Source organism: Calliopsis andreniformis, chromosome 5 (assembly GCF_051401765.1).
Source record: "Calliopsis andreniformis isolate RMS-2024a chromosome 5, iyCalAndr_principal, whole genome shotgun sequence".
NCBI lineage: Eukaryota > Metazoa > Arthropoda > Insecta > Hymenoptera > Andrenidae > Calliopsis > Calliopsis andreniformis.
In genome coordinates this window covers 11957042-11973039 of record NC_135066.1, presented here as the reverse complement: position 1 = coordinate 11973039, position 15998 = coordinate 11957042, and the positions used below count along the sequence as shown (strand labels likewise).

Genomic DNA, 15998 nt, shown 5'->3' with positions numbered 1-15998 from the left:
TTGAAAAATCGTGTGGCAGTCAACGTGTTAAAGAGCGGTGCAGGAGCAATGAAAGTAAGTATTAGGTTGGCGCACATTAAATATCGTTTTCCCAAAATCTGAAATACGTGAATCGATACGATTGCATTTTGTTTCATGATCCATTTTTATACATCACTTTGAAGAAGAAAGTATTCATTTTACGTGTGTATTGGATACTAATAAAATTTATGATAAAATTTTATATTAATCGGAATATTCGAGCCACTAATCATTTCATTATTTGCAGAAGTCCATATAAATGTTTGTTAGTATCACGAAAAAATTGCATGTAGCTATTTGAAATTCTATTTAATTCTTAATCAGTCGTATATTTTCTCGTATTTTCTTCATACTTCAACTATGGCTAATTAACTCTATTTAAAAAATGTTGAATTATTAAAACACTCAATAATAGATACGTACAAAAAATTCAAGAGAATAGTGAAAATTGTAACCACATAACTAAAAAGTGAGTTTCAAAGATCAAATAAGAAATCATTAGTACCTCATATGAATAATCAAGGGTTAAGGACTCGACGTTTCCTATGCACCAGCCTAATACTACACTAGTGTTTTAATTGAACGAGATTCGACGTGGTACCGAATGCAACGTGAATCGAAGATGCAGAAAAAGGAGATTCTAGAAGTAGCTTACGCTTCGATTGTCCTTGCATTCGTTTGTGGAATCGTCTACTGATACTTACAACGAAACGGGCATCGAATTGAACGATTATCGCAAAGAACGGTACACGACTCGACCACGTTCTATCGTGAAACTATAAGGCATCTAATTACCGACGTTTCGTCACGAAACACCAAGCTTCTGCTGATTAGCAAGGTCATTCATGCGCTGGAGTTCCGTCTCCAATCTACAAAATTGCGTATACTGGAATATCTCAGCCTCCCTGGCAAGTAGTATCTAGAGTTAATATAGTGAGGCGCGAAATGTTAGTACTGTTGTGCTTGTTCTGTATTGTCGAGGTTCCTGATAAATAAAAGAATAGGAGAGACCGAGGATAAAAATTGCGGAAACCAGTTAGAGAGGAGCTTCGATTTTTGTTACTCTGAGCAACACTTTCAAGACGAAGCAATTTGTTTGAACAATACACAATCATGTAAAACATTAACCCATTAAGGTCCAAAGTTGCGTAAACGCAGCGTTATTGAAAAAAATAAATGCATAAACTTTATATATTATTTTACTTATTATAAAAAAGACATTTATAATAATAAACTCTATGTAGATTCCCGCTACAAGAGAGAGATTAATAAAAAAAACCTATGACTTATAAAAAAGTGATGTATTCTAGTGTTATAAATACTTTAATTTTGTCAATTTTCAAAACGTTGTACAGAAATAATAATGAAAAAAATATTAAGTTAATCTTTTGAATCCTTTTTCAGAACAATAATATAAAAACACAGAATTGAATAATGTAAATTCACTAAAAAGAATAGCGAGTGATGTTGCGTTTACGCAACCTTGGGCCTTGGTTGGCAAATACTTGTTTTTGTATTTTTATTCTAGTCTTTCTTATCGAACAATTAGATAAAGGTATGTGAAATAGAAAAATATGACAACTGGCCTCGATCTCCTCTACATTTAGCTTTTGAACGTTACGAAACTTATCTTCTTCCAGAGAGTAGTGCTTGAAACAGGTTTTTAAAATTGTGTTTTAATCCTCTAATGTAATCTCTCAAATTATGTCCATACATGTTGGAACACTTTGTATGGTGCGTTTGTAACTCGTAAAAGCTCAAAGTAAGTAGTACAGGAATTTTAATTAAAATATAATATTATAGAATATGTCTCAAATTTGAAACGAAGCCAATTAAAAATTTAATTAGTCATAACTAAAAACGTGTAAAAAAAACGGTACAAATACAGTGTTAAATGTCCCTGTTTTGTAACATTAAAAGAGTTTCCTAATTAGCAAAGTAATCTCTATCTCCTGAAATTTCAAGCACTACTCGACGACACACGAGCAGAATAAAAAGAAAGAACCACTTCTTTCGTTCTTCTATTCTTTCTCCGATGTCTTTCAATCCCTTTCTTTTCTAATAAGCAAAGACTGTCGCGTGAATAAGAATTCGATTAGAAATGAAAAAAAAAAAAAGTATAAATACATATCATGCCAAATTCGCGCAGCCATGCTTGCTTGGTGAGAAGCAGAGTTGTTTATAATGATCCAGCTTAATTATCATTAAAATCGTGATACGATCGGGGTATGCGTGTGTTACATACCTGGAGTGGTGTGTCCGATACGGTGCTTTTCTTTAGCCGGTTGACCTGCGCTCTGCTGACCTACGGCCGTCGCAGGAGTACTTCCGGTTTCCTCGTTGGTTACTACTACCGAATCGTAACATGCAACAATGCAAAGCCAACCCACCAGACTTTCACTTAGTTAAAAAGATTTCAACCCGCATAGGCAACGAAACGTTTATGTTCCTATTTTTCAATCTTTTTTCAGTCGTATTTAGCAGCCTAATTTTGCCTTATTTCGACAGGAAGTTGCGAGCTTCAACGAAGAACTCTGATCATACAGAGAAAATGGGGTAAAATAAAATGGTGGGTGTCTCAATTATGCGAAATATAAGAAATTCAAATTCTACGAATTTTTCGACAACGCTAGGATTACTGAGTATCTAATTAAAGATTAAATTAAAGAATAATTAGACCTAGAAAAGAATCACGATATGGGATTCCTAGGATTATTGAAGTATCTAATTCAAGATAATTCTGTAGGTAGATACTTTGTGTGAGAATGATTTTTCACGTAAAAAGAGGGTTTCAAACGAAAGGATTAAAGTTTCTATTTCAGGTGTGCATAGTATTGAATCACTTTTCGTGTTGGAAAGCTGTCTACTACCTATGATCAATTTTTTTTTGTGAACACGATTCACGAAATATATTTGTAAATTTTCCTGTGATTTTAACTGAATTATTAAAACGAACGAAATAACAGGTAACAGTGCTATACAGTGTATACAAGGTAGAACATAGCAGAAGCCAGGGTTTACGAGAGCAAACATTACTGGTAACGAACAAACGCGAAACTATAGAGGGTCATTCGTTAAGGGAACTGCAATTGAACTGTTTCAATCTACACCTTGCCTCAGTATTTGCTGAATCAATCGACTTCAATTACTTGTACAGCGCAAGTAACGAAGAATTCATCTACTTCGACAGTTATCCTTAACGTACAGCGCCCAGTTAGGAGACTTTAATCAAAGGAAATAAATTCAAATCAAATGTTCGTATACGTCAGATGCGGTAATAAGTTTGTTCAGATTCTTTGGCGTAGAATTAACTGTAATTGCACAAATTTCATTTCAAACGAGCACTAAATATCACAACCTTATCTTCCTAAGATAATTCTAAGATTAAATATCCTTTCCAACATTTCATTAGCGTTTGAAAGTTTCATTTAATTAAATTACGAAATGATGGTAAGAGTGACTTTGTTTTAATAACAAAATTACAAATTTTGTACAAATAATAATATTAGATAACCAAGAAAGTTCTGTCGATTTTTAAGTTAAAAAGTTTCTTGTATTATAAGAAAAACTCTGAGTTTTATAAAAACGAAATTTATAAATAATCTTCTTATTGAAGAAGGTAGTTCAATTCAATGTGGATTGGGGAAGAACAATATTTAATTTAAAAAATACAAAATCTTACTCTAACATGAAGAGCGACAGAACTTCGCTTGATATTCAAACTGACTGAAGAATCAGACAAAGTCCTACAAAAATAGTGCCCCAAATAATGTTGGAAAATGAATTGCACCTGACATATGTATACACAGAAACTACTTGAAAATTAGCGACTGAATTTGCTTCCAGAGACCTTAGAAATCTGAAGAAACTTATCACTAGACCTACTTACAAAAAGGTATCGAAAAAATTGCAACAGCCGTATCATGCCGCATCGCCATGACGTCAACAGCATGGCCGAATCGTAAACGGAAAGACAATAATCAGCACACTTTCTACAAACGTAGCGAAGATCCTTTTCCAGACGCTGAATACCACCCGAAGGCATAGTAAATCAAGGGGAGCAAACAACGCATACCAATTTGTAGAAAGTGCAATCTCAATTGCAAATATACTTTGTACTCTCTAGCAGAAGCGAGCCATGATACAATATACTTTTCGATGACGTGATATAATGTACCAGTATTCCTTACCGTGTAACTATACAACAGAAGCGATATCTAGGATCGATTTTTCTCACATATATCCGTAACACTGTTATCAATCGAGGTTACATCGTTACACGATCGTAGCTTGTCGCACGAAGCATTGCGGGATACATTTGTATCGCCGATCGAGACTCGAAAAATCGTGTTAACAGAAACTCTACGTATATACTGAGACGTTCACGATCAGAGGCAGAGTGGACTTACCGGAGTGAGGAGGCGCCAGAAGGGATCGACTAGAGCTGAAGAAGGGTCGCAGGGATGGCTTCGGGGTGCTGCTGACAGACATCGTGTCGAGTTCTGGTCCACTGTCGGACAGGTCTTCCAGCTCGTCGAACAGCTCTTCGATTTCCATGTCTCCGCCTTCAAGAAATCCAACGTGATCGGTTAATGACTACCACGTCAATGGAATGTTTAGTATTGGGGGAGAGAAGGTTCCAAAAATAACTGTTTCTAGCTGATGTATGGAGTGTTGGAAGAGAGAAGTTAGTCACCATCCAAAGAGAATTTTATTGGACTTGCTGTGTGCAAGGAAGTGTATTCTAGAAAGGATTCCAAGCCATTGACAGTGAAGCATGTTGTGACAAGACTGTTATCAAATGATATCATCTGTTTTATATAAGAATATATCTACTGTGTACTATGTACTATCACAAAATATTTAATGGCTTGTTTAAAACGTTTTATTTCTACGTATTAACATTTTCATAAATTTGATAAGAACTAAGAACTGTAATGAAATCGATGTAAGAATGTAGGTAATAGTATGTGAAACAGAACTGCAATCGATATAGAACCAAAGAATGACAGTTGTAGAACCGATATATGTATTCATAACAGTTATAATAGTATTTCGGTTCTCATGATTGTCTCACGAACCAAAACCAATATTATAACTGCTTTCAATCTCTTCGATTCAGACGTGATATCAAATATCAACCATCTTGAATGTCAGGTTTAGTGGCAACACGTGAATCCATTAAAAAAAACCACACAAATTTACCTGAAAGCTTCTGTCCAATCTCCACCTGATCTTGGTCCAGATCCTCGGACACCCTGAACCGTCGTTTCAAGAGGGCTATGAACTTCTGCTTCAAGTTCCTTTGCTGCAACAGCCAGAGGGCTTATGTTAAACGTAACAAGTCGCTAGTGGAACTTTGTGGAAGTTTCACAGTCAACCTTGTTTCACAGTGAAGAGATAACTGACGCGCAGATGTGTTGAGGACTGACCATAATGAGATTCTGAGGAACTGTAGTGTAAGTGGAGTTGGAGCGTATGCAAGTAGCTAAGTCGTTAGTGTAAAGGCCTGAGGTTTTAATATTAGATCACGCAGTGTGCAACTTTGTAGATAGATACAATTTACGGGGTGTCTGTCTGTCACTCCACAGTTATTTCCACACGCAACAAAAATCATTTCTCCATAAATAGAAGCACAAGAATACTCCAGCCATCAGAGCCTAGTGCCGTGGTTTCCATTACAATCACTGTCGCCGACATTAGCTGCGCGTCAGAATGAAATAAAAGCGTAACAAGGCGAGAAGCGATTCTCGCGGTCGCCCGCGTAGGTCGATAGCCGTCTCCCTCGATCAGCGAGAGAAACGTCTTCCAAAACAGAGGCGAGCCAGTGGACGCGATGGGAATTTAACAAAGCATAACTAATCTGTTTCACGCACCCTGGCGTTCGCGGGCATCTTCGCTCGGCTCTTCCGCCTGTGCACTTCGAGTGTGGGCTCGCTGTCGCTGCCCTCTGCCTCGCCCTCGGAGCTGAACTCCTCCTCCTCGTCGCTGTACTCTGGCCTCTCGTTGGGATCGTTCATCAGTCTTTTGTCCTGGTCGACTGGCTGCGAGCTGAGCGCGATCACGCTCACGCGGGCCAACGCCACTGAAAGCCCGTCGTACTTCTCGGCCTTCTCGGATACCAGCTCCAGCTCCAAGTCCATCTGCTTTTGTAGGACCTGTGGACGAGCGAGTGGATTAGTATGTCGTTTAGTTTTTGCTTGCTTGTTCATTGTGGATAGAGATGTAACTTTTGGTACACATGTAAAGAAGTCCATGTGTGTAGGAAGTGAAGGATATAATATGTGAGATGTACAGAATGCTTGATAACAGATGTCAGAAATTTTAAAGGGTAATTCTACATGGACGAATAGGACGAAATTCAAGAGTGACGAAATTGCGTTTAGGGCCTTATTTTAGGGTTATTAATCGTTGCAAAAAAGTTTAGTATAGAAGAAATGGTGGTGGCTAATGACTTCTATGAGTCGATGCGACCTTAAATAAATAAATGAATAAAAGAAACAAGAAATGGATTTGACTTGGAACTTATTCCACTGCTGACGTGCGTTAGTCAGGCACGATACCAGTAGAATAAGTTCCAAGTCAGACATAGAAAACTTAGTAGGCTAATCCCTGAAATAGATACAGAAAAGTCGGTAGAATAAGCCCCAAGCCAGTTACAGCGAAATTAGTAGAGCAAATCCTAAGTCAACCATATTCCCCACGTATTTCAGGCGTTTTCTTAACAATTAATAACAATTAACGAAGCCTGAAACACAATTTCATTTATCTCTACTTTCATCTTATTTTAGCACGAAAAGTCAAGCCTTGAAATTTCTGACACTTACCATCAAACACCCCGTATGGCACATAAAAACCCACAAAAAGCATGTCTAACTTTTAACGAAACTCAAAAAACGCAAACGATTTTATCATACTAATATAATCGATCGCTAGAGAAGATTTTCTCATTTCAGGAACTCACGATCGAGGAAACCAAACCAGAATCTAATACTCGCGTCTCGACGTTCACCATTGCCTCTACACTGCGGAGACCCTCGTCTCATAACGTCGTCTTTCGGTGCCTGCGACGCTCGTTTGTCAAAGGGCTTAAAGCTCCTCTCGTTCGAGCGGAGGGAAAGCTTCCAGCGATCGACTTACTTGAGCCATGTTGATGACTCCTTCGGCCAGGGTCTTGTATCCGAGCATCGTGCGATTTTTATAGCGTTTCCGTCTCTGCAGCAATATCAGCAACTTGTTGCCGTCTCTCTTCAGGTAATGGGGATACTGGAGAGCGAATTGGAGTTCCAGCTCGGTGTCCAACATCCCGCCGCATGGAATGGGTATCTCGTTCGAGCGCAAAGTCCTCTTCGAGCTTTGCATCTTGACAGCAATGCTGATGGAGTTCAGATCGGAGCCTAATGGCCGTAGAATTACCAGCCGGGTCAGGGTCAGGGAGCACAGCCTGGAACACAAGGGGAACACTGATTTCAGATTTTGTCGTTAACGAGTGAATTATGGGCTACGATGGACTCGCTTGGATAATATGTTCGAGCTCGAGGAGTTTTAGATGGCTTCATCGAGAGGGTTAATGGAATACTATTGAGGATGTTCGAGGTTCTTTAGGGTCTATCGCGAGTGATGATCGAGATTTCAATGTTCTGAGTGCAGATTTTTGAAGTAATGGATGTACTTAAATTGTTTTTTCGAGTAAGAATGAGAAATATTTCGTGATGATGTGGACTTTGAATGGTGATATTATTGCAATGATGAAGGTCATACTATGTGTACATTTGTAATTCAATAGATAGTGAAATGATGTGGTCCATATTGTAATCGAAGTTATGTAATGTAGCTCTATTATAATCTTGTTATTGGATCGCGGACGTTTATACAAATTTATATTTCTAGTTCTTATCTTTTCAAATTTTCTAGCATTTCAATATATAAATTTACAAATATTCTAATATTCAGATATTCAAAAATTGTCTAAATATTCAAATATCCAAATTTCCTAATCTTTCAGCGTTCAAATTTTCAAATATTGAAATACTTAATTTAATTGAACACCTCACACATAAATATTTGAATATTTAAGTACTCAGATATTTAACACCTCAACACATAAATATGTGAATATTTAAGTACTCAGATATTTAACACCTCAACACATAAATATTTGAATATTTAACACTTGTCTAGCAGGTAATAGTGTGTATCATTTCACTGAAAAACAAATCAATTGCTTTTATTTCACATTCCAAGAATCTTGGCAACCTGCCCGTTTCGAACTTCGTAATAACCGATTAGAAATTCGATACTCCGGAAATATGTACGTTTCATACGACTTCCAATCGAATCCGAATATTAGTAGATTCACCGAAGCTGGGAAAGCTGCTTACTTTCTAAAGACAATTGAGAACTCTCCGCATCTGAAACGAGGCCAAATTGAAGCGCAAAGGAAAAACGGTGGTACAATGGTATCGATCAGGCCGTGTATGTAGACACCGATAACAATCATGTCCGTTTAAAGACGTCACTACGATGCCGTGCTCTATGAAATATAGATTCATTCTACATATGACTGATGCACGTATAGCGCGCTGCTGCTTTATCTTCGTCATCGAGAACGCGTCCCTCTGCTATTCAGCTAAGATAAAAAAAATTCTCCCTCGCAGTTGTTTCGATAAATCGAGACGAAGTATACATAAATGTTAAATAATAAAATTTGTTAAAGATTTAAAATTTCAAATTAAAATAATATTTTAAATATTAGAAATATTATTAAAACTGATAGCAACAAGTTCAGATTAATTAATCCTAAAAAGAAGCAAAAAATAAATATTCTAGATCTATATTTAAAATACTATAGATATCATAAATTTAAAAAAAATAATATAAGAAGATTTAATACTAGTAATATTAACAAAACTGGTATTAAATTAAACTAAAATACTGTAAAAAGAAATGAAAAATGTTAATCATGGTCTGTAACGGAGACTTTAAGTCGAATCTACGACAACGAAGCTGGAGGCACCTGATTTAGGGAAAGTTTAAGCATGAAATGTTGTAGGTATAAGTTTTGGCATTTTGTAGTGCGTGTATAATAATTTTCGCTCGTATGCAACAACCATATCGTAACTTAAGTTGATCAGACCGAGTAGATAGCGCAAACGACAAGAACTATGGGGAGCAGAAACGCGATGCTCGAGGAACCCCTTGTTACACGCGAGGGAGGAAGCTATTTAGTTATTTTTATTTAGGGAAAGCTTCGGTGGTTCGGGGGCGAATGCTAAATATAACCCCGCGTGGTTGCAACTGCAGCTGGTGTTTCAGTTTCAATTTATCATTATGCAATTAAAGCCTCTCCCATGTGTGTTACGCATAGTAATATTCTTCCGCTAAAAACTTGTTCATTTCTCCACCATTTCCAAGAATCGCTGTTTCGTTTTTCTGGCTAATTCTAATAGCTGCGATTCTCGCTTTATCTCACCTTTTCACAAGGTTGCTTGTTCAACTTTTAATCAACTTTTTATTTTAGGTGTGTGTTTTTCTTTAGTGGGTGAAGCTGCAACATTTGAACATAGTTACATGCAGTGGCAAACTCAAAACAGAAACAAAAGGTAAATCAATATTTAAAGGCACCATAGTTTTACGAATGCTGTCGCTGTTTAGTATAAAATAAAATACAAATATACATAGCGGTACAATTTTATTTGCCACTACTGTGTACATATAATGTTATACATATTGATATTCCATATTTGCTTATTTGTTCATTCAACTGTATACCGTAATGATAAAAACCTGTTTTTATTAAATATTTTTAATTATTTATTTTATTTCAAAACCAGGTATTATTGAAAAAGGAATACACTAATATTTATCGTTTAAAAAAAAATCGTTTTCAAACATGGTTAAACGAAATTTTCCATTATGAAAGGGTGTTCAACTCAATTAATTCATGAAGAACGACAGAGATCGACGTTTATGCATAAAATTGCATATCGTGTTTCTCATTTTGCACAAAGGGAGTGCAGTGTTTCCACGAATTGAATACGTCACTAACACGAATCCACTGAATTCACCCTCTTCTGTCGCGCGTCGTCATTCATTATGCAATATGCACTTTCTTGCCCCTACGTCACCAGTAATTTTGTATTATTAGCACCGAATCGACCGTTCTCCTCCGATTCGAATCCGAGTAAAATACTAACGTATTCCTGCAACGTTTGAGCTTTTATTCCTGCGCAAGTGTTTCTACACGTTCTGTCATTTATCAAGCGATCTTCCACTTGTGTGCTTCGCTAATAAATGCACCATCACGTTGCGCTTCTGTTTTTACTGCGTTGCAAAGTCTTTCGCGCATACAACGTATTTTGTTATTGATGAATGTTGATCTTAAGGGAATTAATTTTAGTAGAATTATTGGATAGGCAGGAATATTGCAAAAATTGGGTATTTGAATATTAAAATACGCATAGGAGTATTAAAAAATTCAAATAATAGAATACTCGAGAATTTAACATATAAATATGTATACAAAAATTGTATTACTAAAAAACTTCATTATTTATATTTGATATGCGATATTTAATAGTGTGTCTCAACATAAGAGTACCTGCAAAGGAAACTAATGTAGGAGATAACTAATTTAAGAAGCAAAGTGTTAAGCAAGGAGTTAACTAATTTAATCTCCAGACAGCCTGGGTCAGATTTAATCTGAGTATTTTATGTATACACTGTGCAAATGATGAATAAAGTATAATTTTTTCTGTATTCTGCATTCATGTTACAATCTAACCATCCCTTAGGTGTATAACAACATACAATTTTGACAGAAACCTATTTCTAAAGTATACATATATTAGTATGGGTCCAAAAAGACCCAAGGCCAGTCTCGTACATCATGGCTGAAGGTCAGTCATCCAAGGATTAGGTAGCAAAATGTTAACTAACTCAAGACTGAAAGGGTCGAATCTCATAAACAAGCACTGAATGTTTATTTCACAATTTCATAGTCGTTAACTATCCACAAGCTTATAGCAGCAAGTGAAGACCGCACCATATACTATACCCCAAACTCTCCCTTATTGTTCCAACTCCCCACACAGAGGGATGACTCGTCCCTCGGGGCGAATCGATTCAGCGAGATCAACTTCCATCGGGCAACACAGCACGTAGCATCGTTGTCGCCAAGAAATGGGCTGTAAAACGTGTTCGTGGCAGCAGTCTAGGAGCGCGTACACGAGTCATGTGTCGCGTGAATCACCGAATGGCCGCGGCTGATGAATGAGTTCCACGTTGAGTACCCTCGATGAGAGGCCTCCTCGGCTCCTTGACCTCCCCCAACCCCCGCCATCGTTCGTCTTGTCGCGCGAATCGCGTACGCATCTTGACCTCGCCGTTGCACCCTTCCGTGGCTGCCACTCGTGCAATCCGTGGATTAACGACACGGTTTTCCTATTTTCCTTCCTCCTCTTTCCTCGCTCTTCTGTTCGGTATCGCGAATCGAGGCTGCATTGAACACGAGGGAAGGCGGCAATTTCTCTGCTTTGCAAGAGGAGAGTTATAGGGAGGGACTTGGATGGCCTGATTCTTTTTTTTTTTTTTTTTAAACAAAGGGACGAAAAGTGGCGACACTTTTTGCTTCAAATTTTTACTGGTGTCACTGTTCTTTTATCTTCACTCGTTTTTCGTTTCTTCTTTTTGTGCAGTTCTTTTCGTGCGTTGAACTGTGTGTTCGTGTAGAGTGTGGAGGTTCGCGGAAGATAAGATTTGGATATTGGTGAGTTGGTGTGTCTAATGCCACGAGTTGTGAGGTGGTAAGTCATGCTGTTGATATGAATTATGCTGTAAATATCTATTGGAGCTTATGTATATTACTACGTCGAAATTAACAGAAATGGAAAAAACTGTGGAAATGTTGAGTAGTTAGCTTAAAATGTAAAAGCTTGGGATACTGAAGTGGAGTCAGTCAGAAACCCTTACTTACTAGTTCTTCTACACAAGGAATATTAAATTTTCAAGTCTACGGACCTTTGAATATTTAAAATACAAATTTTCAAATTTTCAAGTTTTTAAATTATCAAATTTTCAAATATTCAAAATTTCAAATTTGTATTTATCTAAATATCTAAAGCTTTCAAATCACCACTTCTTCCATTTTTCAGACTCTCTAATTTAAATTTTCCATACTGTCAAATAGAGGGTGTCCACGCTGAAGCAGGTCAGCTAAGTATCTCCTCTTTTTTTAATAACAAGAAAATCGTTCATGTCATAATTTGAATGATTTCAAAGGAAATATCAGGGAAAAACAATCTTTTGTAAGAAGTATGTTAAATATATATATAATAACAAAAACATCAACATAATCCTTATTGCAAGCGGTATAAACGAAACCTTATCCCCAACAAAAAGAACAGAAAACGACTGCCAGATAACAGTAGATTAGAAAAGAATTTTCGTTAACGACGTTCGTGGTCTATCTTTTTTATCAGCTGCGCGGCTGATCGACAGTCTATGGAAATGTAAAGTGCAGGTTCAACGATAAGCTTATCGTACCGTTTCGTGTGCAAGCAAAGACCAGAGGAACACCTCCCAAGACTACGGAATCGTCCTCCTTTTATCATGAATATAAACATTTTAGCTTCCATGACTCATAGTTTTTTCATGTGAGTTGCAGTCATTAACACAAACATCAATTTTAATGTTTTACTCAAGTTTGTTACACTTTTAGTTGAAATAGTCCTTTAAACTTTCGTTATTAACCTTTGATGTTCTACAAACTTATTTAAGAAAATACAGAGAAAAAATTGTTACACATATTCTATTTGAATGTCCCAAATTTCACGTGGCCAGAGTAAAATGCCAAATCGGAAATTCCTCATCATCCAAGTACTTCATTCTTTAAAAGTCACCAAATTACTCGACAATTTATAACCCAACTCCTCAGAATCACGAATAACCCAACAATTGATGCACCGATCAATACTTTAAAAAAATGTCAAAATACCCTGTTAAAAAATCTATTCCTCATGTACCACCAATCACTAGCATAGTTAAATGACTAACGTCCCATAACTTCCACAGTTCCACATAACGAGCAGTCAAAGTCCAAGGTTTTCCACCAAGTGGATTTCATTAACTATTTAACCGTGGAAAGCTTCGCATGGTATCGTTAGGCAGCGTGCCACCAAGATATGGCAATTATTACGAGCGGCGTACATACTTGCATAATTGACGAGGACTAAGACCTAACCACGAAGCCTATTATTACGGAACCACTTAAGCATCCAAGTATTACATAAATTGTCAATATAATTGGAAGATTTCGGGTTAAATTACCGTGAGTCATCGAGCGGTCGGATACTATCAGACATGTTGGTTAGAAACCCCCGTCGAATGCATTTACAGATAACAGGATGCATCGAATGTGAGTCACTGTGCTGGTTAATTTTCATTCACTCCTTAGATTACTATTTAGTACATGAAAAGGTAATTCTGGTTCTGAATAAATTTGTACTTTGCAATAGAAACTCTGATGCACTCGTAGGTTGTCTTGGATGAATATTACGAAGTCCTGATTGAAAAGTCTTTTTAATAGAATCTAATATTGTCAATTCAATAGTGCTAGATCTTGTTATAGGCATGTGAAATTAAAAGGAGAGACACAGTATATACATAATCGGTCAGCACACACTAATCAGCACTCTTACCCTAAACAATGCTATATCTTTAACAAGTATTTTTCCTAAGTAATGCATGTTACTGTTATTAAACAATCATCCAACACAACATTCATACTGGCATTCCTCACAAACTCATGCACTCTGAAAATGAAGACCCAGAAAATAGTCTTGTCGCAATCGCCTCCCGATTAATTTCACCCCTGTAGACGTCCTCAGTAGCTACAGCCCCGAAGCAACTGTCTCCCAGCCAGCAACTTCTGCCACTTTTAACCGCAAACAATAGATCTAGCGTCGCTCAACGAAGGAATTGGCCCGCTATCAATTTCGATTCAACAACATCGGGAGAGATTTCAGCCGTCGAAGAGAGCCACTTGGGAGACTCGTGTGTCTAGGGATAGTATCGTTCCTCAAGGGCGCCTGAACAGCAGCGTTATTTGCCTGCAGGAGTCTATGCCAAAATACCACCTAGAAGGAACTCGCGTAATGACAAACACTGGCGCCGTTGTGTCGTCGGCTCCTACTGGCAGAAATAAACTAAATGCTAGCGTTCGAGCTTGCGCAACACGCTAATTTAACTTTTAAGCTGCTTTGACGCCCGCGTACAACCGATGCTAACTATCATAATAGGTTTGCGAGTTTTACTGCTAATACGTTGCTTGCGCTGTTCACCCGAACTCGCGATTCGATCCTCTCACGGACCGAACTGTTTTTATGATCCTCCCCTGTTTGAACGCGTGTTAATTTCTTTATGCACGGTTTAGCTCGCTTTGGACGGTTTCGCTGTCAATTCTGCTGTCGACAAACAGTGAATTTTTGTTCGAGTTTCGTGCAATATATTTTTTATGAGTTGCACGTTTGAAAATCTGAATACCAGAAAATATGAATATTGAAAAATTTTGTAATTTGTATATTAATGTATTTGAGTGTTTGATAATTGCATATTTGAAAATTTGTTATATTTTTTAAATATAAGAAGTTAAGCATTAATCAAGTGCTCTGGCAGTAAAATTTTAAAAATTCGAAAAGAGTCGATCACTTTGGTCTGAGAATGGCTCATATTATAATTTGGATGCAAGAGAATTGGAAAATTTGAAAATCTAGATATTTAAGTATTGAAGTATTTGTAAATATAAATAGTCGAATATTTAAAACTGTACTACGTAAATGTTTTAATAGTAAAGTGGTAAGCTAAGGAAACAATGTAGAAGTTTGCTGAAGATGTATCAAGTACACGTAAGTATAACTCAACGAGAAACTCATGACTATAACCTGGCGCTTTTGTAGATTAAAAGTACAAGATTTGTAGAGATATTAATGCTGCAGTTTACAAAAGCGTAATATATTTATTAATATATTCTGAATTTGAAATAAGGAATTCTATTTAAAATGTAATCAATGAAAATTTATGTATATTTACCTAAATACTGTAATCAATTTCCTGCACCACTAATAAAATTTACATTGCTAATAAATTAATAGATCGATCTCGTACGTTATACAATATTCAATTATGCAAATGATGGAAACCTAATTGCAATATCAAGCGAGACTAATCAGTAACCAGTAAAAACTTTAATTTTAATTGTGACAAATTAATTAGCAATGTTAACAAATAAGTAGATAAAAAACAAGGTAAATAAACATAATTTACGAAATTTGATTACGAATTAAGTACCTATACAAACATTGAAGCAATAACATTTTCCTTTTATAATTTGCAACTCCATCCTTCCATGCTTTATGGTAATCAATTACCCAATTACGAGAACGCATCAGAAATAATTACAGCTGAGTTTTACACAATTATAGCATGTAATTTCACGAATGTTAATTCGATTCGCGAACACGAATCATCGATGGCCGCTAGTTAACGTTGAAATTGCAACCGTGCAAACTGCCGTGACGGAAATTCGCATGTTACGAGTCGAATGCATGCTAGAAATTAATTGCCAGCGGAAAAACGCTTGCCATCACGTGTCTGAATCACTGGCAACTAACATCCTTCAACCATCGCTACAGTAATGCTGCATTAATATGAGAAATTAATACGAGCTGTAGTGATTTATTTAACATGAAAATCTTGATGTCAACAAAATTTCATATCGCAACTTCCCAGTCTGCGCGTAATATGGATATGAATTTGCAACGAAGTTAACTGAATAATCACAGCAGCTTCGTTAATAAATTCTACCGCGACTCTATCAGCAAGCTCGACTGAATTTTTTATTCAAACTTCCTCTCTGCATTAAACCCTATATTTCGCGCGCAACCAACATCGATTTGCATGCACCTTCGTTAATGAAACTT

The 15998-nt window shown here is 36.8% G+C and overlaps 1 protein-coding gene across 5 annotated transcripts in view; it reads right to left on the bottom strand.

The window, feature by feature from the left end:
• Krt95d (phosphofurin acidic cluster sorting protein KrT95D) overlaps nt 1–15998 on the bottom strand; it is an 85387-nt gene that overhangs the window by 27257 nt on the left and 42132 nt on the right. For 3 of the 5 annotated variants that reach the window (XR_013002028.1, XR_013002029.1, XM_076379232.1), the window contains exons 2-6: nt 7162–7465; nt 5898–6179; nt 5227–5329; nt 4431–4586; nt 2267–2371 (exon numbers count right to left, since the gene is read on the bottom strand). Coding sequence is in view for 3 of the 5 variants with exons in the window: in XM_076379232.1 (XP_076235347.1) it covers nt 2267–2371; nt 4431–4586; nt 5227–5329; nt 5898–6179; nt 7162–7465 (950 nt within the window). In the remaining 2 variants the exon portion in view is untranslated. The remainder of the gene's footprint in view (nt 1–2266; nt 2372–4430; nt 4587–5226; nt 5330–5897; nt 6180–7161; nt 7466–15998) is intronic. The other 2 variants (XM_076379233.1, XM_076379234.1) reach the window with 2 other exon arrangements.